General features: G+C 43.6%; 1 protein-coding gene across 1 annotated transcript in view; it reads right to left on the bottom strand.

Moving 5' to 3' along the window:
• Window positions 1-27,338, bottom strand: part of LOC126413254 (UDP-glucosyltransferase 2-like) — a 124,359-nt gene that overhangs the window by 95,224 nt on the left and 1,797 nt on the right. Inside the window, exon 2 of the mRNA XM_050083155.1 lies at window positions 24,755-24,878. Coding sequence (XP_049939112.1) covers window positions 24,755-24,878 — 124 coding nt within the window. The remainder of the gene's footprint in view (window positions 1-24,754; window positions 24,879-27,338) is intronic.

The raw sequence follows: 27,338 nt of genomic DNA, 5'->3' as shown, positions 1-27,338 counted from the left end.
TCTTTTTTGGTGGAGTTAACTATATTACCTTATTTCAAATTCAAGTGTCCCAATGGAATTTTCTGCCTAGTGGCCGTTAGTGTTCCGGTTACCTGCCCTGGCCACTAACGTAATTTCAGGAAGTGTCCTTTCCTCATCTGTTTTCGCTGTCCAACACGGTGTGTAGTTTTGACAGCATAGTACATATTTCATTGTGGATAATCACGTCCGTAACAGTTTGGTTTTTGAGTTTTCATGTACCGATTGGTGGCTAGCAAGTCGTTTGGTCGGTCGGTCCACTTAAAACTCTAAGACTGAAGTTGTTTTCTGAATTTTTTGAAAATCAACTGTCGGCCTTCAGCCACTTAAAGCCTTATTCTTAAAATTTCCCTAAAGTGAAAACATTGAGGCCTTCTGCCTTAAAAGATTATGGTAATATATTTTAAAATTTTGTAATTTAGTTGTCTCCCTCCCCCCCCCCCCCCCCCCCCCCCCCTCATGAACCATGGACCTTGCCGTTGGTGGGGAGGCTTGCGTGCCCTAGCGATACAGATGGCCGTACCTAGGAGCAACTACAACGGAGGGGTATCTGTTGACAGGCCAGACAAACGTGTTTGAGGGGCAGCAGCCTTTTCAGTAGTTGCAGGGGCAACAGTCTGGATGATTGACTGATCTGGCCTTGTAACACTAATCAAAACGGCCTTGCTGTGCTGGTACTGCGAACGGCTGAAAGCAAGTGGAAACTACGGCCGTAATTTTTCCCGATGGCATGCAGCTTTACTGTATGGTCAAATGATGATGGCGTCCTCTTGGGTAAAATATTCCGGAGGTAAAATAGTACCCCATTCGGATCTCTGGGCGGGGACTACTCAAGAGGACGTCATTATCAGGAGAAAGAAAACTGGCATTCTACGGATCGGAGCATGGAATGTCAGATCCCTTAATCGGGCAGGTAGGTTAGAAAATTTAAAAAGGGAAATTGATAGGTTAAAGTTAGATATAGTGGGAATTAGTGAAGTTCGGTGGCAGGAGGAACAAGACTTTTGGTCAGGCGAATACAGCGTTATAAATACAAAATCAAATAGGGGTAATGCAGCACTAGGTTTAATAATGAATAAAAAAAATAGGAGTGCGGGTAAGCTACTACAAACAACATAGTGAACGCATTATTGTGGCCAAGATAGATACGAAGCTCACGCCTACTACAGTAGTACAAGTTTATATGCCAACTAGCTCTGCAGATGATGAAGAAATTGATGAAATGTAAGATGAGATAAAAGACATTATTCAGGTAGTGAAGGGAGACGATAATTTAATAGTCATGGGTGACTGGAATTCGAGTGTAGGAAAAGGGAGAGAAGGAAACGTAGTAGGTGAATATGGATTGGGGCTAAGAAATGAAAGAGGAAGCCTTCTGGTAGAATTTTGCACATAGCATAACTTAACCATAGCTAACACTTGGTTTTAGAATCATAAAAGAAGGTTGTATACATGGATGAAACCTGGAGATACTGACAGGTTTCAGATAGATTATATAATGGTAAGACAGAGATTTAGGAACCAGGTTTTAAATTTAAGACATTTCCTGGGGCAAATGTGGCCTCTGACCACAATCTATTGGTTATGAACTGTAGATTAAAACTGAAGAAACTGCAATAAGGTGGGAATTTAAGGAGATGGGACCTGGATAAACTGAAAGAACCAGAGGTTGTACAGAGTTTCAGGGAGAGCATAAGGGAACAATTGACAGGAATAGGGGAAAGAAATACAGCAAAAGAAGAATGTGTAGCTCTGAGGGATGAAGTAGTGAAGGCAGCAGAGGATCAAGTAGGTAAAAACACGAGGGCTAGTAGAAATACTTGGGTAACAGAAGAAATATTGAATTTAATTGATGAAGGGAGAAAATATAAAATTGCAGTAAATGAAGCAAGCAAAAAGGAATACAAACGTCTCAAAAATGAGATCGACAGGAAGTGCGAAATGTCTAAGCGCGGATGGCTAGAAGACAATGTAAGGATGTGGAGGCTTATCTCTCTAGGGATAAGATAGATACTGCCTACAGGAAAATTAAATAGACCTTTGGAGAGAAGAGAGCCACTTGTATGAATATCAAGAGCTCAGATGGAAACCAAGTTCTAAGCAAAGAAGGGAAAGCATCAAGATGGAAGGAGTATATAAGAGGGTCTATAGAAGGGCAATATACTTGAGGACAATATTATGGAAATGGAAGAGGATGTAGATGGAGATGAAATGGTAGATACGATACTGCGTGAAGAGTTTGACAGAGCACTGAAAGTCCCGAGTCGAGACAAGGCCCCGGGAGTAGACAACATTCCATTAGAACTACTGATGGCCTTGGGAGAGCCAGTCCTGACAAAACTCTACCATCTGGTGAGCAAGATGTATGAGACAGGCGAAATACCCTCAGACTTCAAGAAGAATATAATAATTCCAATCCCAAAGAAAGCAGGTGTTGAAAGATGTGAAAATTACCGAACTATCAGTTTAATAAGTCACAGCTGTAAAATACTAACGCGAATTCTTTACAGACGAATGGAAAAACTGGTAGAAGCCGACCTCGGGGAAGATCGGTTTGGATTCTGTAGAAATGTTGGAACATGTGAGGCAATACTAACCTTACGACTTATCTTAGAAGAAAGATTAAGGAAAGGCAAACCTACGTTTCAGCATTTGTAGACTTAGAGAAAGCTTTTGACAACGTTGACTGGAATACTCTCTTTCAAACTGTAAAGGTGGCGGGGTAAAATAAAGGAAACAAAAGGCGATTTACAATTTGTACAGAAACCAGATGGCAGTTATAAGAGTCGAGGTGCATGAAAGGGAAGCAGTGGTTGGGAAGGGAGTGAGACAGGGTTGTAGCCTTCCCCCGATGTTATTCAATCTGTATATTGAGCAAGCAGTAAATGAAAGAAAAGAAAAATTCGGAGTTGGAATTAAAATCCATGGAGAAGAAATAACAACTTTGAGGTTCGCCGATGACACTGTAATTCTGTCAGAGACAGCAAAGGACTTGGAAGAGCAGTTGAACGGAATGGACAGTGTCTTGAAAGGAGGATATAAGATGAACATCAACAAAAGCAAAACGAGGATAATGGAAAGTGGTCGAAAAAGTCGGGTAATGCTGTTGTAATTGGATTAGGTAATGAGACACTTAAAGTAGTAAAGGAGTTTTACTATTTTGGGAGCAAAATAAATGATGATGATCGAAGTAGAGAGGATATAAAATGTAGACTGGCAATGGCAAGGAAAGCGTTTCTGAAGAAGAGAAATTTGTTAACATCGAGTATGGATTTAAGTGTGAAGAAGTCGTTTCTGAAAGTATTTGTATGGAGTGTAGCCATGTATGGAAGTGAAACATGGACGATAAATAGTTTGGACAAGATGGGAATAGAAGCATTCGAAATGTGGTGCTATAGAAGAATGCTGAAGATTAGATGGGTAGATCACATAACTAATGAGGTACTGAATAGAATTTGGGAGAAGAGGAGTTTGTGGCACAATGTGACAAGAAGAAGAGACCGGTTGGTAGGACATGTTCTGAGGCATCAAGGGATCACAAATTTGGCATTGGAGGGCAGCATGGAGGGTAAAAATCGTAGAGGGAGACCAAGAGATGAATACCCTAAGCAGATTCAGAAGGATGTAGGTTGCAGTAAGTAGTGGGAGATGAAGAAGCTTGCAGAGGATAGAGTAGCATGGAGAGCTGGATCAAACCAGTCTCAGGACTGAAGACCACAACAACAACAATTTAATTGTCGCCTTCAGCTGTTGGTATTGCACCTTGTTTATGTTTGTTCTATCCACCATTGCCTTGAAGCTTTCAGCCTAGCTGTGATATATACATATATATTTTAATTATTTTATTTGCAATTTTAACTGCATGTCTTCAGTCACTTGAAATTTATCTTGCTGATTTTTAAGATGTCTTTTTTGGAGGCCTTCAGCCGTGAAAGAATTGGATTTTGAAACTCGTAGTTGTAAATGTTCGGCTATGTGCCTTTTTGGTTTAAATGTTTTATTAAATTACAATAAATTACAATTTTGAAGTGAAACTGACCGCCACCTTATTTTGCCCTTTCCACAATCCTAATCAACTCTTCTGCCATGCTGGTTTAGCAGGCGTATCAGTATGTTTCATGGGATTTTATGCACTATGCTCGCAGGCCTGTCCAACATTTGGGCAATTCCCCGTATACTGTATGTTTTCTCACCACCACTCGTCCCCTCCTGCAATGCTGTGTCCACATCTTCGACAGAAGTCGGATCAACTGCATTACTCCCTCTGCCACATTGCACTTGAAAAGAACCTGTCTTTTGGAATTTTGTAATCATTTTCTGCTCACCCTTAGCAGAAATCAGACTAATGCCTTTTTTCAAAACCTATAATGTCCGGAACTTCTGGTGGGGTGGCCTCTGGCGTACAGTCGCCACTACTGCAAAAGGGCTTTATCAGCAGCGTGCAATCCTTCACGGAGTCACTCATTTTGGGCGTCTCGGACCCAACAGTTGTGTGCCGCCCGGCTGTTGGCGTGCATATTCTGATGCTTACAGCGCCATCTGTTGGTCAACTTTCCGCATTTTTTTTATTTTTTATTTTTTTTGCCCATGACAATTTCACCGCGTGCCAGTAACACGCTGTTCTCATTGACGTCATTCTGAGCAGTACTTCACTTTCCACTTTCTATAGCGTTTTCAGCCGGCCGCTGTGGCCGAGTGGTTCTAGGCGCTCAGTCCGGAACCGAGCGACTGCTACGTTCGCAGGTTGGAATCCTGCCTCGGGCATGGATGTGTTTGATGTCCTTAAGTTAGTTAGGTTTAAGTGGTTCTGAGTTCTAGGAGACTGATGACCACAGATGTTAAGTCCTATTGTGCTCAGAGCCATTTGAACCATTTTTGCAGCGTTTCAAACTGGAACTTTAATTGTGAAGACCCTTAAATTCCTTTCTGAATGCTTCACCATTGTTGTAGCATTACAGCTTGAAGGACCTACAAATTTTTTGACTGTTTGCGGACTTGTCTTTAATGAGACCTTCGAAGAAGATACGGTAACTGAACACGGTAAGCATGGGAGAACGTGTTAGCATCGATATCTGCTGAAGAAACATTTAAATTACCGACTGCTGAGATTCCGGAATACGACAAAGCTGTGAGCCATGATTGTTAGAGGAGACTTTTTGTCTCTCGTAAGGCGTCCTGTGTCACCACTACGTACGAAAATAATTGTCATTTGTAGCAGAAAGTGGAAGTTTCTGCTTGATTGGTTACAGCTGATAAGAAGTGTTTTCACGTTGCATCACACGTGATATACAGGGTGTCCCAGCTATCTTGTCCACCCAAAATATCTATGGAACAATAACAGCTATTGGAAAACAACTTTCACCGGTATCAATGTAGGGCTGGGGCCCATGAATGTACAAATTTGGAAACATCCTAAAACGAAAGCATATGTGTTTTTTAACACAAACCTATGTTTTTTTAAATGGACCTCCTATATTTTTTCTTCAGAAATCCGTAGCATGACAACGCACATACACATTGGCGTTGATTGCATCGCAATATTCCCATTAAACCCCGAGATATTGAGACGCGAAGTTGACGCTTGAAACACCCGACATGCGCTGCTAGCGCACGTCCTGAGGCTCAGGCGTGAACCCCATGCTGCCCGTAATCGCGATGTGATTGACATGTGTAATGACACTTCCATACCTATCAAGAGGTCCGAAACGAATAATACGGTCTGCTGCCATCAACTCTCATAAGCACATAATGGTTTCCCTCTTGCACGTTTTACGTATCTACGTACACAATATGAACCAGTACCGAACGGTGTACACCCGTCAGGTTGTCTTATTTATCCTGCACACCCAAAATAAGGTTTATCTAATGCGTTATATGACCCATTGTGCCTGTCGCGCAGCGCCTGGCTCTACCTAGTCAAGTGTCCAACGTAGTTCCCACTACTGCCACAGTTACCACAGTATAATGTACACACATGAAGATATGGTAGAAATGCTGCTGATCTATGGAGAATGTACGTTGACGGGAAATACGTTATGAGATTGCTTGTTTGTTGATAGTACTGTTAGCGAACATTATGATTATTAATTTAATATGTCTGTTTTCTACCCTACTCTACATACCTGTACTGTACCCTGTTGTAGGTGGACGAAATGCTGTTCAGGCAGAACGACTGTACAGAAGACGATTCCCTGACAAGCCATCGCCTTCGCGCCGGATGTTTGGTCGTCTCACATCTCGTCTACGTGAAACGGGAAACTTAAATCCAAGACCTCGACGTCGTACTAGAACACGCACAGATGAACGTGCTGAAGTTACTGTGCTCGCTACCATGGCTGTGAATCTTCAAATCAGCACACGTCAAATTGAACGTGAAGTTGGTGTGTCGAAATCAAGTGCACAGCGTATTCTTAAACGTCATAAATTTCATCCTTACCATGTTCATTTACACCAGGATCTTCATGGAAATGACTTCCGCAATAGGGTAACATTTTTTCGGTGGGCTCAGCAAAAACTTCTGACTAATCCAAATTTTTTGCAGATGTTCTCTATACCGACGATGCATCATTCTCCAACAAAGGAATTGTCAATATGAGGAATATGCATTATTGGTCCGCAGACAATCCAAAATGGCTCCGTCAGGTAGAGCATCAACGTCCGTCGGAAGTTAATGTTTGGTGTGGGATTATTGGAGACACCATTATCGGACCTTTCTTCATAAATGGCATCCAAAATGGCAGACAATACTCCAGATTTATACGACACAATCTTCCTGTTCTCTTGGGCACAGTACCTCTGAACCGGAGAATGGTCATGTGGTATCAGCATGACGGATGCCCTGCACATAACGCCTTACGAGCACAACGATTTCTGAACCGTAAGTTCCCTGGTAGGTGGATTGGACGAGGTGGCCCAGTTAGGTGGCCTTCCCGATCTCCGGACCTTACACCGCTGGATTATTTTCTTTGGGGAGCAGTGAAGAATGCTGTTTACCAACATGAACCAACAACACCAGAGGACATGAAGCAACGCATTATTGATGCTTGTACAGCCATCAAAGAGGAAACTGTAGCACGAAGTAGGGCATCCTTCACCAGCAGAGTGACCCTATGTATGCAAGCCAATTGGCATCACTTTGAGCATGAGATGTGAGCGCTATGTTTAGTATGTAGTGCTGGTATCACAATGGAAGTTTCCACAAAGGGCCATTTTACCCAGTGATGTTAAGAAACATTTGTTTGCAACAATTTGTCATTTAACGCATTAGATAAACATAACATTGATAATTATGTGATAATAAAACTAATTGGTTAAACACGTTTACATTCATCTTCTATGTCCTACCTGAACTTTCCAAATCAAAACATTTTTACCTAAACAACGGTAAAACTTTTAGTCCACTTGCTCGTTTCACTAAAACCATCAACATGAATTTTACTATTACGAGTGAATGATTAACTGTCACTTGCGCTAGATCTACAGTAAAGTAAAGTTTTAACGTTGAACGGCATTACCTTTTTAGTAACGGATTAACGATAAGCGAAGTTAACTTTGTGACTAACGTTGCGCTACACAGATAATGTTACAGAACCGTATCACCCCTAAACTATGGGATAAATACCTGCTGGAATGTACGACGTTAATGCAGGATGGCAGCAGACTGTATTATTCGTTTTGGACCTCTTGATAAGTATGGACGTGTTATTACGCATGTCAATCACATCGCGATTACGGGCAGCATGGGGTTCACGCCTGAGCCTCAGGACGTGCGCAAGCAGCTCATGTCGGATGTTTCAAGCGTCAACTTCGCGTCTTAATATCTCGGGATGTAATGGGAATATTGCGATGCAATCAACACCATTGTGTATGTGCTTTGTCATGCTATGGATTGCTGAAGAAAAAATATAGGAAGTCCATTTAAAAAAACATAGGTTTGTGTTAAAAAACACATATGCTTTCATTTTAGAATGTTTCCCCTACATTGATACCGGTGGAAGTCGTTTACCAATAACTGTTATTATTCCATAGATATTTTGGGTGGACAATATAGCTGGGACACCCTGTATACGAGTAAGCTTACAAAGCAAGCACTTTCATTTGCCTATGTGGTGCATGCCGCAAACTCGCTTCAGCCATCTACCCCAAACGGTCATGTACGAGAGCGTGCTGAAAAGTAATGCTTCCGAATTTTTTATTTGGAAACTTTTAAGGCTTTTTAAATAAAACTTCATTAGCATTCCGCATCTTTGTTCTTCATGTCTACGTATTTGCAACCCTCTGATAGTAGAGGGCTCCTAACTGTGTAACATGGCTGTGTGTAATATAACTATGTTGGTGTATGAAAAAGAGCGTGCTGTAATCGAGTTTCGCATTCGAAGAGCTCGTCCACACATGGAGCACCCTCTCGTTCAGCACGACAGTACTAAACCACACACGAGCGCTGCGAGATCTGCAATAATCCGACTTCTTGGGTTCAATGTTGCTGATTATCTTCCGTACACTCCCAACTTGGCCCCGTCCGATTTCCAGCTGTTTCCAGAACTTAATGGTCACCTTCGAGGAGTTCACTGTGACAGTGAGGAACTGCTGCAAGCAGAGGTGAGGTTGGGTCTCCGTCAACGAAGTCAAACATTCTACAGTGACAGTATCAACAAACTGGTCTCTCATTGGGAGAAATGTGTTCGAAGCCAGAGTGACTGTGATGTGTGAGAATAGAGCTGTAGAATGTTAATAACGTTTTTCAATTAATAAGCTTTAATAGTTTTCACATAAGAAATTCAGAGACATTACTTTTCCGCCCGCTCTCGTATGATATTAAAAACCCATTATTTCACATTTTTACAGTCATCGCTATTTCATCCAATACAGAGCAGACTGACAATCTGTTTGGACGTGATCCTCCCTTGTTTGCTTTTAGAATTATCAACAAAGTTCGAACAAACGGATTAAACATCGTATCAGCAGTTATATAACTACGCTCCCGGTAGCTGAGTGGGCAGTTCCGCTTGGGACGCGACAGCGACAGGACGTGCCGGTACTTCCGCGTAATCGTAGCGCCGCAAGCCGTATTTACAGAAATTCTTGGATTGTGACCTGTGATGTTCTCAGTGCTTCTTCACTACCGTCGTACACAAGCTCATTAATGAACTCGCAGCGGTCTCGGCCGCTCATACAGTGCAGTTATGGCTCCCAGTGTACCCCGTAAGAATACTTTGTGTTTTGCATTTGAGAAATCTTCTAGGAATGTGCAACCGAGTTCTCTAGAAATCCATGACTGGATAGCAGATATTATTGGCAAAGCGTCCGACCAGGTCCACACAGCATATTATGACATGGCGGAATACTGTTTCTGTGTGAAGTTTTTAGATCAGATACAACTGGAGAAAATTTTGGTGAATACTGGTGGGAAAGCAGAGTTCCAACATCGTGATCAGTCGGTGAGTACAGTTTCATTTACTGACATCGAATATAAACAAGTGCAAGTGTTCAATTTGCCACCTGAGGTTGAGAATTGTTTTCTTAGAGATGTCCTTGCCAAATACGGTGACATCCGACAGATTAGAAACGAAGAATGGTCGAGCCGTCACAAACTCCAATGTTATGGTGGGGTTCGCTCAGTTGACATGGCCATTAAAGTCAATATCCCAACCTATATAATGGTTTGTGGTTATAAGGCTCATTTCATTTACGATGGACAAGTAGGCACTTATTTTATCTGTAACACGAGTGGCCATTTACGAGATGATTGACCACGGCTTGTTTTCGTACTTCGAACAATCTGCAACAACGACAGCGATTAACATTGATTGATGTCCTAATTCAGAATCAGACACTTTCTGTGACTGACCCCCAACCAAGTGCGTCTGTGTAAGAGGACAACGATCTCGGTAACGGAGCCTATCCACACCTCAGAAAACCGTGGCCATTCACCCCTTAGCCGCCGGTGTTGCATTATCTGTCGCTAACAAACGACGCCGTAGTAGTGACGGTAGTGGCTCCGGTGACCAGGTCGTAAGAAATCAAACCGATGACGCAGAGTCGCAGGCCTCCACGCAGGACACGCACATGTCGGACGGCTCAGTTACGATCCGCCAAATTCACATTCAAACTCCCGACGCAGAAACTGTCAATACGAGTGCAGTCGAGTGTTTACAGCAATCCGTTCCCATGCCGCTTCTCGACTCGCCACAGGTGGTCAACACACACGAGGCGGCAGTCAGTCAACTGCTAATCGTAAATACAGCGGATGATGAAAGCGGTGTGGAGCATAACATAAACACCCGCCACCTCGAAACTGCTTCCAAACAACGCGAGGAACCGGAAAGCTGTATACAAACAGCCAGTGCGGCTCCAAACAAACACAATGGGCCTACTGAAGACGCGTCTTCGGACTTGCCGTCACCCGTTCCGAAGCAAGGACTTTCACATACTCGTTGCAGCCAAGACTCGTCAACTCCTCCGTCTTCTATGACGCTTCGGGCGACTGTACGACAGCAAAATAAAGTTAAACCAAATGACTCCGTGGCTAGAAGTAAGTCAAAAAGTAAAGTCAGCGCAAAAACTGGTACAAAACCTGCGGATGTAGGTTCGAAGTCCGACGGTGAGCTGGACTGGGCTTCCAACGCTTCCCAACACCCACACGTCTCTGACGATCATGAGTCAAGCTTTTGTCCCTGAACATTAATAGAGTAAGGACAGATTTAAAATTAGCAATGCTACGGCAGTTTATCTATGAGTCCGACGCTGATATAGTTCTGTTACAGGAAGTGCCGAGACGGAATCCCAGTACGAAATGTCGAAATGTTGCACTCCGGTAGAGGCATAGCTTGCCAAATTTTTGACGTCACCCTCATCAATATCTATGCTCCATCTGGAACGACTCTAAAATCAGAAAGAGCAAACTTCTTTAAACAAGATATCATCTACTTGTTAAGCCGCAACCCAACCCAGTTCATAATTAGTGATGATTTTAACTGTGTGACCCACAGGAAAGATCAATCGCCATACTTTAATTACTGTAGGGAACTACATGATTTGGTGCGTCACCTGCAGCTGAAGGATGCGTGGGAACTAAAATTTCCTACCGTAGTAAAGTACACGTACCTGACCTCCACCGCATGTAGCCGTCTAGACCGTTTGTACATCTCTGAGAACATTTGCCAACATGTTCTGGACTCCAATGTCATTCCGGCTAGTTTCTCCGACCACTGCGCCCTCTGTGTCAAGATAAATCTGGCCAAACAGCACACTAAATGGCATAGGATTCTGCGGAGCCTAAATGTTTCTATTCTCGCCGATGCCGCGCTATGAGATGTCATCTCCACGACATGGGCGGACTGTCTCAAGCAGTGCTGCAGATATCCGAGCAAGATAGCCTGGTGGAATGTTGTGGCCAAACGGAAAATGCGATTATCCTTTAAAAAACTACAGTTGGCAAGGGGTGCAAGATGTCAAACGCACGACTGATTTTTACCAGACAGTTGTGCGAGAGTCGTATGCGACTATGTCACCAACCAACACGCAGCTGGCAACCATAAAACAAATAAAGGCGAAGCTTATAGGCATAAAGCGAACGCAGCTTGATGGACTGAAGATCAGATTTAAAGCAAAATCGCTTCAAGAGGGCGAACTTACATCGCTGTATCACCTCATAAAACATCGTGCCAATCGCAAGCGAACTTTTATCGGGGAGCTGGACACAGATGATAGACTGCGTTTGACCCGACAGAGTGGTATTCTTACTGCAGTTTCCCAGTACTTCACGGATCTGTACTCGCAGTGTGATACACATGGTGATGACGGCGGCGAGATCGTGCGTTCTCTGCCCCCCGTAGTCACGCCTGCTGATAACTCGGCGGTCGTACACGTTTTTACTCCAGACGAAGTCCTTGAACTGATTTCTGGCTCACCATCGAATAAATCCCCTGGCCCTGATGGATTGCCATGGGAATTTTATGTGCGTTTCTGGCCCATAATCGGACACGCATTTACAGATGTTCTCAATGAAGTGATGCGAGGGAGTGACGTGCTGGCCGAAATGAAGGAAGGTCGAATTGTATTGATACCAAAAAGCAAACACCGAAAAACCTTAGATAACTTCCGACCGATTTTACTCAATTTTGATTACAAAACCCTTGCCAGAGCACTCAACAGTAGGTTGTCTCCATTAATGAAGCAAGTGATTCACAACCATCAATCATGCTTCCCTGGTCGCATTATTATGACTCCCCTTTCGGAATAAAGAGATGCAATAGCCGTAGCGTCAGTCACTAACGTGAATCTCGCATTGCTGTTTATCGACTTTTGCAAGGCAATTGTTGCGTCCGTCGCGAGTACCTCCTACAGCTATTGCAGCGGTGTGGTTTTGATCAACGGGTAATTAATGTCGTGCAACATTTCGTCACGGGCATTACAACCAGAGTCAGCGTAAATGGACAGCTTACTCAGCCCATCGAGGTCCAAAGAGGAGTGCCGCAGGGGAACCCTCTCTCCATGATGTTATTTGTTTTATCGTGCGAGCCAGTCTTACGCTCCATTCATGACAAACTTGCAGGCCTTTCGATCGCCGGGACGTTCTTCGTGGTCCGTGCTTACGCCGACGACGTCGGAGTGTTATTGCGCAACGGCGGAGACGTATCAACCCTCAAGACCGCGGTAGACGAGTACTGTCGTGCTTTCGGTGCTAAAATCAACGCCGATAAATGTACCTTTGTCAACATTCGGGGATTCGACGCAGTTGTACCTTGGGCGAAGCGTGTCGAAGACCACAACACTCTGGGGATGACTAACGACAAATGCCCGCTAAAAATGAATGCAAAATATTGGAAGCAGGTCACCAATAAAATGCAAGGTGCCGTCGATGAAAACGATTGGCGGTCCGTTGACGTTCTCCAACGCATACGACTCCTCAGCAGTTATATATTCAGTAAAGCGTACTATACGGCCCAAATATTTCCAATTCCCAAGATCCAGGCCAAACACGTGATGAAAACCTCTAACAGATTTATCTGGCAAGGACATCCGTTTAAAGTGAAATACACCACCCTGACATCTTCCAGACAGGCCGGCGGACTCAACATGCCTGGCATTAACCGAAAGTGTACGGCGTTATATATTAAACGAATGACCCATCTGTTGGACAAGTAAACTTATAAGCAACATGGCACTAAAAAAAAAAAAAGTGGTCAACGCGACAAAATGTCAATCCTAAGGGCCCGGGTTCGATTTCCTGGAGGGTGGGAGATTTTCTCCGCTCGGTTACTGGGTGTTGTGTTGTCCTAATCCTTATCATTTCATCCCCATCGACGGGCAAGTCGCCGAAGTGGCGTCTTATCGAAAGACGTGCACCCGGCGAACGGTCCAACCGACGGGAGGCCCTAGTCACGCGACACATTTTTATCTCATGTATGAGAGAGCTTAAAACATACAGATTCAACAGATATTTTACCACATTATATCAAACGTTCCTCATATGCGTCTTGTACTCTCTATAATGTTGATTAAAAATGTAGGTTTGTGAAAATTTCGGTTCTTCGAATGAAACTTCATTACCCCCCATTTTGAATTCTTCTTTTACTGTTGCTGCACATTTGTCTCATGCGATGGCAAAATCGCATGGACTACGAGAGAACCGTTTGATGCTGTATGATGCAAACTGTTGTGTACGACTTTGTGCACAGTGGTAAGGAGAGGTGCGCTACAGAGTGGCGTGGCAACTGTCGTCGTATGAAAACCGGAAGAGAGCAGAAGTGATTAGCGAACTCGCATTTCTGCGAGTATACGAAAACTTAATACAAACAGAAATAACGCAACAACGAATAATTCCAGCTATTATAATAGCGAACTTGCATTTCTCCACCATACGAAAATTCATTAGAAACAGAAATAATGCAACAAGGAAAAAGTAATGTTATTAAAGTAGTAACTAGGCTGAGTCTCTCGGAACTAAAGGATGGACGATGGTGTCGGAGTCGCCACTAAGCGGCGTCTCCATAGCATGACACTTGTGAGATAAAAACACAAACGACAGAGGAGCTAAAAGAAGGGCACAGGAAAAGGTCACTGGCTGACCACTTACAAAACATGAGTGAGCCAGTCACCCTGTTAACACATTAATACCACCTGCCTAAAATCTTGGAAAAAATATTTGACAATTCACAAAAATTTTAAACTCTAACCACGTTCGCTTGAACGTTTCTTAAAATAAAGAGCAGATCAGTCGGCAAATCCGCTGCGGTCCGCTGGTCGGAAAATAAAATGTGGCGCATAGTAATCCATACGCCACGAGCACCACACATTGGAAAGTCCTCTTCCCCGAGCAAGAAGCTAAGCGTCAGAGGGCTGTGGCCTAGGCGAAGACGAGTAAGAAGGACCTCATCCCGTCAACGTGGCTGGAAACAGGTGCGCCATGGCCTTGCTGTGGGCTTTACTAGACGGAGCTTGCTGTCTGTCACTTCCAGCCCCGCACACTCCACCGACCCAAGACTCTGTATCTCAACAGCGAGGCTATAGCATTCAGGGGGATGGCACACTGAGATAATTGAGGATCACAACGCACCCCCTTCGCTGCTAGATCTCCCCTTTCCTTTCCGACAATATCCATGTGCAATAGCACCCATCAGAAAGACACCTCTTTTCGCAGTCTATGTAGTTGGAGGAGGGCATCCTAGATATTTGGACTACTTTATCTGCTGGAAGACGTTGTAGGGAGTGTAGGCATTCAGAGAATCGGAACAGCACTGGAAGAATGTCTCATCTGCTCAGAGTCCGCAAGATCGCATATAACTGTGCGTCGAAGACAGTAAAGTCTTGCGGCGGTGGACACTGAGGACGCCATCCGGGAAAACAACAGAGAAACCAACGGAGTCCCCCTGTTTAGACCCATCCTTAAAGACAGCAACATACTTGTGGTGCTTATATAAAATATCGTAAAATATAGCATTAAAAACAAAAGCAGGGATGCAGTCTCTCCTGTACTGCACTAAATCTAAAATGAATCTGGCTATCTGCAGTAACCAAGGTGGTAGTTGGTAAAAACCCTGAATTTGAGGTTGTACCTGCTTCACACCAAATGACTCCAGGACGTGTTGCGCGCAGATCGCCAGTGGCCCTGTTGCTCGTGGGCAATTGGGGGGGGGGGGGGGAAGCGTTCCAAATAGAGATGAGCAACAGTATGGTATGTGGGTGAATTTAGAGCTGTGAGGAACTTAGGTGCCTGACGCTCCATGAGGAGCCGTCGTCGAGCTGTAAGTGGCCATTCCGTGGCTGGGTACGAGGCTGGTCCTATAAGCTCTCGTGGCCAGCCTAATCCCCTCATGGTGGACAGCATCAGTGATCTTCAAACAAATAGGTTTCGCCGATCCATGCATCGTGGACACATATCATAACCGTGAACGCACGGTAGCTTACAAAACTGGAGCAAAGGCGCCCAAGACCTCTGGCTAAGGTAGTTTATGATGTTCAGTGCCTTCAGGGTCCTGGATTTCAGGCCTCTCAGGTGTGGCAACCACGACAGTTTGGAGTAAAAAATGAAGCCCATAAACTGCACTGAGATGCAGAATGATGTCTCTCATATGCAAGTCAGGTAATTGAAAATACGATGAGAACGATTAAAATGAACACACACATACTTATCTGCAGAAAACTAAAAACCCGTCTTCGCAGCTCACTCCTGTTCTTCCGCAATGTAAGCTGAAACTGACAGCTCACAGTTGCAACACTGCAGGAGGAACAGAAAAGAGCAAAACCATCCACAAGTAAGGAGCACTGTAGAGGACTCCTTACCATAGACGTGATACTGTTTATGGCTATGGCAGAGGGTAATGCACGGAAATCGTGTCACCAGCTTGGGACGTAAAAAACAGTTGAGGGAGGAAAGAGCATAGGAGGATGAGGAGGTGGCCACGAAAGCCCCTTTGATGCAGCTTTTTGGGAATATTGTGTCTGCAAGTACTGATGATGTTTGGTTTGTGGGATGCTCAACTGCGCAGTCATCAGCGCCTGTACAAAGTCCCAAGTTTTACACAGTCCAATTTTTCTACACAGTCTAATCGAGTCACTGTCATGAATGTTGATGGCGAGGATGAAATGATGAGGACAACACAAACACCCAGTCCCCGGGCAGAGAAAATCCCCATCCTGGCTGGAGATCGAACCCGGAACCCCGTGATCCAGAGGCAGCAACGCTAGCCACTAGACCATGAGCTGCGGACTCTGCAAGTACTGTCATATGCCTCACAGATATAAAGATTATGCCAGTACATAGATGTTTATGTAGGAAAAGCTGCTGAATAACCGCCTCTAGCAGGGTCAAGTTGTCGACAGTGGATCATAATCTCCAGAAACCCCACCGAGAGCGACTAAAGAGTAGCCTGGTCTCTAACAGCCAGACCAGACGACAGTTAACCATTCGCTCCGGGCCGCAGCGGATTCACCGCTTTGTTAAGGCGATACTCCTGTAACCACTGGAACATGTCCGATCCTTCCTGGTTTGAGGAGAGAAACTGCCTCTCTCCACAAGTTGGGGAAATTTCCTGTGTGCCATATAAGACAAACTTTTGAGGAGGATTTCCTTTGATGCTCCTGGGAAAGGTAGAAGATTTGGTAGTGACTTGGTGCAGTGTCTCGAGTCTCACGTAGTGTCGATTCCAGCTCCCACATGGAGAAAGAGGAGTTGCAGGACCCAGAACTGTTGGGTTTGACGTCCAACTTGCCCTCTCTACAGTCACACGGTAGCGACGAAATGCCAGGTCCTGGCCTGCGTTGGCAGTAGTCTTTGCAGAATGCTTGGCCGGCAACTGAGTGATGTCTCCAGGTGTTACTTGGAGACATCTCTGTTTCAGCACAGTTGCTGTTGGTAAACGACTGTGTTTGCCGGAAATCCTCCGGATGGCTTCTCATACTTAAGCAGAAGAAGTGGATCGATTGCAGTTTAGTAGCCATGTTAAGCAATGTACAAAATAAAAACACAAATAAGTACAGAAAAAGAAAAAAGTGCAAAAGGCTGCAACCGTGGATTCTAGAACACAAAGAGCACGAAAGACAAACAAAAATACCAAAAACCAAGCAAAAAGACGACGACAAAAGAGGAAGAAAGCAACTAGACTTGATTGTCGTTGATGACTCGTCGCCAGATTATTGTGTACGACTTCGTACACAACGATAAGGAGAGATGGGCTTCAGAGAGGTGCAGCAACTGTTGTCATAGGAAAGCTGGACAGGAGCAGAATTGATTGGCGAACAAATTAACACAGTGAACAGATGCTTTACTCCACCAGTATTTCTCAAAGAGTCATTACTACGAGGGTTGTTTTTTAAGTAAGGACCCTTTTTATTTTTAAAAAAAGATACTAATACTTTTGTAAAAAAAACCTTTTATTTTCTGATTCTACACACTTTTACCAATTTTTTCTACATAGTTGCCTTGTTTATTTAAGCACTTGTCATACTGTACAACTAAGTTTTTAATTCCCTCTTCAAAGAATTCGGCCGCCTGCTCCGACAGCCAAGAGTTCACGGCCGCTTACACTTCATCGTCGTCATTGAAGCGCTGCCCGCCAAGATGGTGTTTCAGGTACCAGAAAAGGTGAAAATCACTAGGAGCAAGGTAGGGGCTGTATAGTGCATGGTCCAAAACGTCCCAGCCAAAAGAATCAATCAAATCCCGAGTTTTTTGAGAGGTGTGAGGCCTAGCGTTATCGTGCAGGAGCAAAACTCCTTTTGTCAGAATGCCGCGCCTTTTCTTTTGAATTGCTCTGCGGAGCTTCTTTACAGTTGCACAGTAGGCATCTGAGTTGAGTGTCGTTCCTCGTGGCATAAAGTCCACTAGCAAAACACCGCGCCGGTCCCAGAACACAGTTGCCATAATCTTGCCCTTTGACAGCGTCTGTTTGGCTTTGACCTTGACAGGTGAGGTTGTGTGTCGCCATTCCATCGATTGTCGCTTGCTTTGAGGAGTGATATGGGATACCCATGTTTCATCTCCAGTGACAATTTGACTTAAAATGTCATCCCTTTCTTCCTCGTAACGAATCAAAAAGTCCAATGAAGTGGCTAATCTCTTTGTGGTCCTCTGTGAGGAGTCTGGGTACCCACCGAGAATCCAGTTTCTTAAAGTTCAGGTTTTCAGACACAATTTTGTACAAAACCGATCTTGAAACTTGTGGAAATTCCAAAGAAAGAGTGGAAATTGTGAATCTTCTGTCCTCACGAATCTTCGTTTCGACTGCAGCCACCAAGTCAGCAGTGATCACAGAGGGCCGGCCTGAGCGTTCTTCGTCATGGACGTTCTGACGGCCATTTTTAAACTCTCTAACCCATTGACGCACTTTACCTTCACTCATTGCATTCAAGCCATAAACTTCTGTTAACTGACGATGAATTTCTGCAGCTGATAGGCTTCTCGCGGTCAAAAAACGTATCACTGACCGTATCTCACACGCGGCGGGCGATTCGATAATCGTAAACATTATAAAATAGCACAGCGATGCGTACACGTCAACTACAGAGCTGCAACTTGCATCAGTGTGAACGGGAAGGATGCCGGCAAGTGGCGCGGTGGCTTGTTGCGGCGTCCACGCGAACTACGGGACTATACGCGCGAACGGCCCTTACTTAAAAAACAACCCTCGTACTACAGTAGCAGCAAGGACGTGGCTTTCTGATCTAAAGTACGAACGATGGTGTCGGAGCCGCAACTAGGAGGCATCTGCATAGCTTCACATAGCGAAGAGGCTCCAAGTGCTGTTGGGTAGTGTGGCTGTAGCCGGCCATCTTGTATTGCGGCGGCAGAGCCTCTGCAGGCGTGGCTCATACGGCCTGCTCAGTTGGGTCTGTCGGATCCTGCACGACCGCTATCGGCATCTGATGGAAACTTAGAAATCCATTGCTAACTTTGACGCCTGTGAGATGGTATCGATACTTGTTACCACTAAATAATTCCACAAGTCAATAAATAACTTGGGTGAAGGTGTAAGGTGGTCATGTGGTGGTGGTAAGTTCCTATGGGACCAAACTGCTGAGGTCATCGGTCACTAGGCTTACACACTAATTAATCTAACTCAAACCAACTAATTAACTTAGGCTAAGGACAACACACACATCCGTGCCCGAGGGAGGACTCGAACCTTCGATGGGGGAGCCTCGCGAACCACGCAAGGCGCCCAAGACCACGCGGCTACCCCGCGCTGAGTGGTCTTGTCATTTTGGTTTTTGTATGTTACCGGTGTGCATATCAGAGAGAGAGAGAGCAAGTTACGTTACTGTTAAACAATGTTTGGTCTTGCCGTGGCACTGTCTTTGCTCTGCGCAGTTTGATACATTCTTAGTTGAAATGTGGTAGATGATGGACGTATTTGGTACTGTTGTGTGGAGCTATGATTGCATCTGTTAGACGAAGAAAGGTTGATTGTAAAGGACAGGAAGCATGACTAGTATGTATATATTAGCAAGCGAAGAGAAAATAAATTTTAGTAATGTTATCAGTTTTTGAGAAGAAGAAGTTTGAGGTAAGACTGCAGCACAGCGCAGCTAGTTTGTCAGAGAGACTATTGTCAGCTAGTTAACTTCGTTCATCTGCTCAGAGCTGAGAGAAAGACCGCCCCACTTCCCTGAGTCATGCATTGACATATCATCTGATTAAGCTGTTTGATTTTTATGGGAATTCTCTCTTGGTACTGTACCCTCTTTGAATAATTTGAGGCGTAGCGCCGTATAACGATTCTGCCTTGGAGGCGGTTAAGTGGGAAATGTGTCTCAGAGCAGGATAGTGACAGATGGTGGCGCGAGACTGGACGCGCACGTAGTTTATGTATCAGCCGATAGAGGACAATATTGGATAGGGGGACTGTGATTTTAGTTTCGACTGTGCCCACTAGAGTGCACTAAAGTAATAGAATGTTTTTTATAAACTGTTCCAGTATTTTCATAAAGTGTTATTATGTCTTTTTGTGTACGTAAAATGTTATAAATGTGTTTTAGCAGTATGAATGATGTGGGAGTGGGATTTAAGGTTAATATGAAGATAATTGTTTTAACGAGTTATGTAGTAGGATTTAGTGTGGGAACATTTCGAAGAAGTATGGATATGGACAAAGGGGATTTTTGTAGAATAGATTTGTAAAGTAAGTTTATGGTAAAGAGAAAGTTAATTCGGGTATAAATAACAATAGTAAATAACTTTACGCATAAGCAAAACTTCAGCATATTAGATAATTACGTCGGTAAAAAGTGTAGTCGTTAGGTTTACTATTTTGCGATTGGTTATTGATGAAAAGCGCGGACTGACGCGGGAGAATGTTGTTTTGTTATTGGCTATTGAGTAAACTGACCAATGGTAAAGCAATATTCTTCGCGCGCCTTTCTCTGCTGATAGAGAAGACTTAGAGTATTCTAGAAGAGTCGAAGCCTAGCCATGAAACAGATCGGACGTGTGTAGTAGTAGTTCCGATGGAAATGATAAGTTGCCGGATCTAGCAGTGTTTCATACATCAAAAGTGTTGGAAAGTGACGGCATAATTATTCCGATGTGTGTGTAGAAATTTCGGAATTTTTAAGTGCATTTTGTGACGAGATAAGACATATATTCCGCGTGGCGTATTGAGCAGGTCGGTGGCTAAAAACTGTGACTGCATTTGGTACCGACAGACTTAATATTTGGCGAGCATTATCGATCTAAAACAATCAGTTTTATTTGTAGCTATTACGTTTTCGGGAAATGCAACACCAAAACTTGCTAACGTGAGTGAAAAGGATTGTGAGTGACTGTGTTAGGACTAGCACGGGCTTGGCAATGATACCTGTTCACCTAAGTTTCAGAATATATTAACTGAGGACAAAATTTCCAAACTTTCATTTGTGTGAAAACATTCTCCCGAAACGTAGATTAGTGACTTTAATTGCAGCCTGGTTCACGTTCAAGTACAGTAGGTTTCACTCGGCTTTCCTACTGATGACCTGCTGAGACAATGTTCACAGGTAGGTGCAGGTCCGTCGTAAAGGGACGGAAAGAACCGCGCCGCCGCAAATTGTTCACTTTGTTAAGCACAGTACTGTTCAGACCTATGTTATGTATCAAGATCACTCGAAGTTCCACTCTTTTTGAATATATACTTCATTCTAAAATCGTTGTCACGGAATATCATTTCATAGGATTAGGTACTCTCCCCATCCCACTGTTTATCATTACACATTACCTCATTGTACCCTGTGGTATGAAACAGTTGGAGTATAGTTTGGAAATTTTATTTAAAAATAGAAATCTAGCTTAGCCACTGCCTGCTTCCTGTTTGCTGTTGTGCTTTCGAGAAATCTGCAACAATGTTGTCAAGACGTGAGTAAGTGGAAATTTTGATTAGGGCCAGATACTTCAGTTGTGCATTTAATACAAAGAGAATTTGCATTCAGATCAGTTACAGTTCAGATTAGGTTCAGTGTAGTCAAAGGTGAGCATACGAGTTTTGCTTGGATAACAGTCTGTGGGTACACAGAGTTGGTAATACGTAGACTTAAAATTATCAAATAAGAAGCAACCTGTCGCAAAATCATGTTGACTTTACGTTTGATCTCTGCGTAAGACAGTGCTACTACTCAGGGCACATATTCGTTGAAAGCACCGATGATGGCTGTTAATCAGTTGAAATCGATTTGCAAAAGTAAATAAATAAAACATGATTTTGCGACTGGTTGCTGCTTATTTGATAGTTTTATGGTTTACAGTCGCTGCACAACTTGGGAGCCACATGGAGCCCACCATTAATACGTAGACTTTTATAGAGTGGGAGGTGAAGTAGTGCTAAATGTAATATAGAAACAAGTTTGGTGGAGACGTTACAAAAGGAGATCACTATGAAGACAAAACGCAAACACCAATGTATAACACAAGTAAATATATTAATAGGTTTATTAAAGCTACATGTCATTTCAGTAATAAAATATACATAATGGCATCACAGTCGATAAATATCACAGTCTTTGCGTAAAAGTTACCATTATATAACAGTTAGGATTAGTGATAGTGCTACAGATATCCCGTTTCTTGTAAACTAAATTTGACTGAATTAACTAACAAGTATACGGAACTGAAAAATAAGTTACAAAAATCATAGTGATATACGCAACAATAAGTCCTTAAAAGAATGTTGTTGTTCTACTTTATACACTTTATAGTATTATAGTATTGGTAAATGAAGGTAACATGGATCATCAGTTGTTCTCGAAATCACGCGAAATGAACTACAGTAACACTACCTACTATATCTACCAAAAGATATAGATGTGTTAAAACAAAAATGTATCTTAAATCAGCTTGTCTGTTTGTCGTGTGACTTTACTTACATACCTTCACCGCATCAGTAAGGAGACAGCTGCACAGCTGTTCCTACTGTAACATCCTATAGACAGTGGAGATACTAAAGACATAGCACAAAGTAGGAATTATGTTCAAGTAAGAGGGGAATAATTAGACGTTACTAGGGAAATGTTCTATGAATCGCCTTACGAGATTTAGGGAATACATAGAAGTCCTAAATATGAGTGACTATATATCTGTTGTTAAACCGGTCATTCACAGAGCTACTGTGCCATTTCTCTCAATGTCTTTTGTCTTTATATGTATATATGTATGAGTTGGTGAGTGGGGGGGAGAAAAAAGAAAAAGATAGAGGGGAAGAGGTTAGGGAGTCAGAGAGGGGAGAGAGATAAGCGGACATTGGGGGGACGGGCTAGTTGAAGAATTCAGAGACAGCAATGTACCCAAACCCATAAAACTCACATTCTTAAGGCATCCGTCGAAGAAATCGAAATTATTTAGCAAATCATGTGAATTTTAACAACGTCCACATTAAGGGTCTTGTTTATTAGTACAGTGTTGTCCATTAGTTAGATGTGAACATTAACTTTGTATTATGTAATATTCCTCGCAATATCAGAAAGCCGAGCCGGCAAATATCTGCAGTTAACAGATGTCTTGGCCCGCACATTATTATATGGCCCACTGGCAACAATGTGTGATTTTATTGAACTGTGTTCATATCAGAGTGTGCGAGATATCATGATAGTAGCTTGTACAGCACACTGTAAATTAACTAAACAAAAGTACTTCCAAGTAACGTTATTTTCTTCCAAGTTATTGACGACTAGAGGTCACAATGGTAATAACTTTTTCGAGGAAATGCAGTCGACATACAAGAATATGTTTCGGTTGTTGATGCACTACTGAGTTATTAAATGTACCTCTGGTTGTTCAGAAGACGACTTCCCAAGAACTACAAGACACAGAGAACAAGACCCGTGCCCTGATGGTTCCGTAGAAACTTAATTGTGTTTATGGATAATAATAACTACAAACTTAGTTACGTTTATAGATAAAAATAACAATATCATGTGACTCAATGGCTTGGTGCAAGTCTTTCTATCGAACGCCATCTCTGCAAGTTACGTGTCTGTAACGCCCAGCCAAGTTATCCGATCGATGATAGGGGGCCTACAGTTTAACGTGGAATCCAAGCCACGTGTTGCTTGCGGCGACTCATCATATCGTTTTTGGGAGGTGAAAGCTAGGTCGAAAAGAAGACTGAAAAGTCCATGGCCGGACCGAGATTTTGCCCTGTCGAGTTCCAGGCTCGCATTTCACCCGTAGACTACCAGGTCTATGTAAACAGTTCATCCATAGCTTTGAATAGAGAGTTTGCGTGTATGATAATATATAGCGTATGTGGCCGTCTTTTGACTGCGTTGACGTAGAAGCTCTGATTATTTACACCGCCAAGCGACCGTAGACTCTAGTATTTGGCATAAATTTCAACTTGGTATGTTTACCCGTTCCTGAGGAAAAAGGCCTCTTAAGAGACGGGAAGAACAAAAATAACGGTTATGCTATTGCAAACTAATTTTCGGATATTTGCTTTACTTGTACTAGGAAACCTTGCTTTTTGTGAAATTTAATGATTCTATGTCAGCAGGAAGTATTGATGAGTAGATTTGGGAGTATCAATATGTATGACATAGATGGCTATATCTTCTGACTGCACTGACTTACAAGCTTAAATTTCTTGCATTGTCAAGGGACCACAGATCTTGGCACTTCACTTATATTTCAACTTTACCTTTTCTTGAGAAAAAGAACTGTTAACAGTTGCACAGTGAGACAGACAGGTATGTGGACAAGAAAGTGATCCTGTAAGTGAATTATGGAACCGCAAAAATATCAAATACCAGTTATCAGAGCGTCGCACTAGGGGCAAGCGTGTCAGAGCAAGAACGAGTAGGCAAATCGTCTGCTCGATATTGTTGCATGGAATAGCCAACAGATTTCCAAAGCCTGCTGAAGCCGCGTTACCACAGGGTGTTTGTGTCAATTAACTGCACGCGAGTGTTGATATTTTGCCCCGTCACAAACGGTGCCCATATTAATACTCAATGTGGGTTTAAAATTTGTAGAGACGCGATAGCCACTGATATGTGTCTGTTTCCTGCAGGTTTCCTAGTTTTCAAGCAGTCCTCTTGAGACAATTACGAATAACCTCGTATTTTTGTCGAAACTCGGGAGATGAAGCCGCGGCACGTTGTCGATGGTAGGAGTGGCTCAGTGGGTCTTGAGCTTGTCCTTCCGCGCTGTGAAGGCGGCCAGCAGCCTCCTGGCCACGAACCAGAGGGCGGTGACGGTGGCGGCGGCGGCGGCCAGCACGAAGGCGACGACGTCGAGCAGCAGCAGCTGCCACCAGCGGAGGTCCGGGGCGGCGCTGCGCAGGTGCGGCGCTCCCTTGTGGCGGATCATGTACTCCAGCCACCACACCGCCGTCTCCACAGACTGCTCGCGGTGCTCGCGGAACAGCCGAGAATACTGCGCCATCCTCTCCTTGTAGCTGCAAAGGAAATGGACTGGAGTGTCACTCACAAATACGACGTTTCTCATTCTACAATTACAGACGCAGGGTGACAGTTGTTGAACTGTATTAAAAAACGTGGAAAGGAGGATATAACATTAAGATCAACAAAAGCAAACCGACGATAATAGAATGTAGTCGAATTAAACCGGGTGATACTGAGGGAATTAGATAAGGAAATGAGACTCTTAAAGTAGTAAATAAGTTTTGCTATTTGGGGAGCAAAATAACTGATGATGGTCGAAGTAGAGAGGATATAAAATGTAGACTGGCAATGCCAAGAAATGCGTTTCTGAAGAAGAGAAATTTGTTAACATCGAGTATAGATTTAAATGTCAGGAAGTCGTTTCTGAAAGTATTTGTGTGGAGTGTAGCCATGTATGGAAGCGAAACATGGACGATAAATAGTTTGGACAAGAAGAGAATAGAAGCTTTCGAAATTCGATGCTACAGAGGAATGCTGAAGATTAGAGGGGTAGACCACATACTTAATGAGGAAGTATTGAACAGAATTGCGGAGAAGAGAAATTTGTGGTACAACTTGACTAGAAGAAGGGACCGGTTGGTAGGACATGTTCTGAGGCATCAAGGGATCACCAATTTAGTATTAGAAGGCAGCGTGGAGGGCAAAAATCGTAGAGGGAGACCAAGAGATGAATACACTAAGCAGATTCAGAAGGATGTAGGCTGCTGTAGGTACTGGGAGATGAAGAAGCTTGCACAGGACAGAGTAGCATGGAGAGCTGCATCAAACCAGTCTCTCCACTGAAGACCACAACAACAACAACAAAAAAAAAAACATAAATTAGTTATAAACTATGGCGCGCACACAGTTTATTCAACATGAAAACGTCACTATGGATATTTGGCTATGACATTTGCGATATGCCTGTATTGGCAACGGTGTGGCGCATACGAATAGTGAAATTCTGCCATGATACGCTGAAGTGTCGGATCATCGATGCTGTCGATGACCTCCTGAATGGCTGTTTCCAGCTCAGCAATGGTTTTGGGGTAATTGCTGTACCCCTTGCCTTTAATACAGCCCCACAATAAGGAGCTGCATGTGTTCAAAAAAATGGTTCAAATGGTTCTGAGCACTATGGGACTTAACATCTGTGGTCATCAGTCCCCTAGAACTTAGAACTACTTAAACCTAACTAACCTAAGGACATCACACACATCCATGCCCGAGGCAGGATTCTAACATTCGACCGTAGCGGACACGCGGTTCCAGACTGAAGCGCCTAGAACCGCACGGCCACACCGGGCGGCTGCATGTGTTCAGATCCGGAGAATATGGCAACCAATCGAGGCCCGTGCCAGTGGCTTCTCGATACCCCATAGCTAGAATAATGCGGTCGCCAAAGTGCTCCTCCAGGACACCAAACACTCTCCTGCTTCGATGGGGTCGCGCTCCGTCTTGCGTGAAACACATCTTGTCGTAATCAGGGTTGCTTTGGATAATGGGGATGATAGCATGTTCCAAAACCTTCACGTGCCGTTCGGTTGTCACTGTGACCGTGAATGGACACTGCACACGACACAGTCACCCGCTGAGGGTGAAGCGACTTCTCGAGCGCAAAATGCGGATTCTCAGTCTCCCAGATGCGCCAATTTTGCTTACTGACGAGCCCATCCAGATGAAAGTGGGCTTCGTCGCTAAACCAAACCATACATGCAGATAATAATTCCCATACTAATTCCCATAATGCTCCGCCGCCAACCGTGCGGTTTGGGCGTCCTAACGCAAACCGTTCAGAAGTTATGATGATTTTGTTTCATATAGATCAATAATTGTCACCCTGTATGTTACGTCTACGAAACGAAACGTTCATTCGTCAAGTCTGGATTTTACAGCAAATGAAAAGAACTTCTCTGAAAGCAATACTGCAGCACAGTTTACTGAGAGTACAACAATGTAAAATAATTCCTGAACACTCTTTCTTCATCATTTTGCAATGATCATGTACTTTTACCGATGTTACTAGCACTGTGGTTCATAATACAGAGTTATTCACAAATACCTCCGGGGTTTCAGAAAACTGCCTCAGAACTATAAGACATATAGAGGGACGCGTCGGTGGATAGATCGTCTCTCCAAGTTTTTAACTCACAGTACAGGTGCTCAATGTTGGCACAAATTTGACTTTTTGGTACGGCGAACGTCAGTACTGAGAGATATTCATTGACGTCACTGACATAAATTCCCCAGGAAGATGCAACAGTAACCTTCTTTGCAATCAGTTCATTGGATTCATTATCTGAAGGTTCTAGGCGCCTCAGTCCGGAACCGCGTGACTGCTACGGTCGCAGGTTGGAATCCTGCCTCGGGCATGGATGTGTGTGATGTCCTTAGGTTAGTTAGGTTTAAGTAGTTCTAAGTTCTAGGGGACTGATGACCTCAGATGTTAAGTCCCATAGTTCTCAGAGCCATTT

The sequence above is a fragment of the Schistocerca serialis genome, chromosome 7 (assembly GCF_023864345.2).
Source record: "Schistocerca serialis cubense isolate TAMUIC-IGC-003099 chromosome 7, iqSchSeri2.2, whole genome shotgun sequence".
NCBI lineage: Eukaryota > Metazoa > Arthropoda > Insecta > Orthoptera > Acrididae > Schistocerca > Schistocerca serialis.
This window is presented reverse-complemented; position numbering and strand designations above follow the sequence as displayed.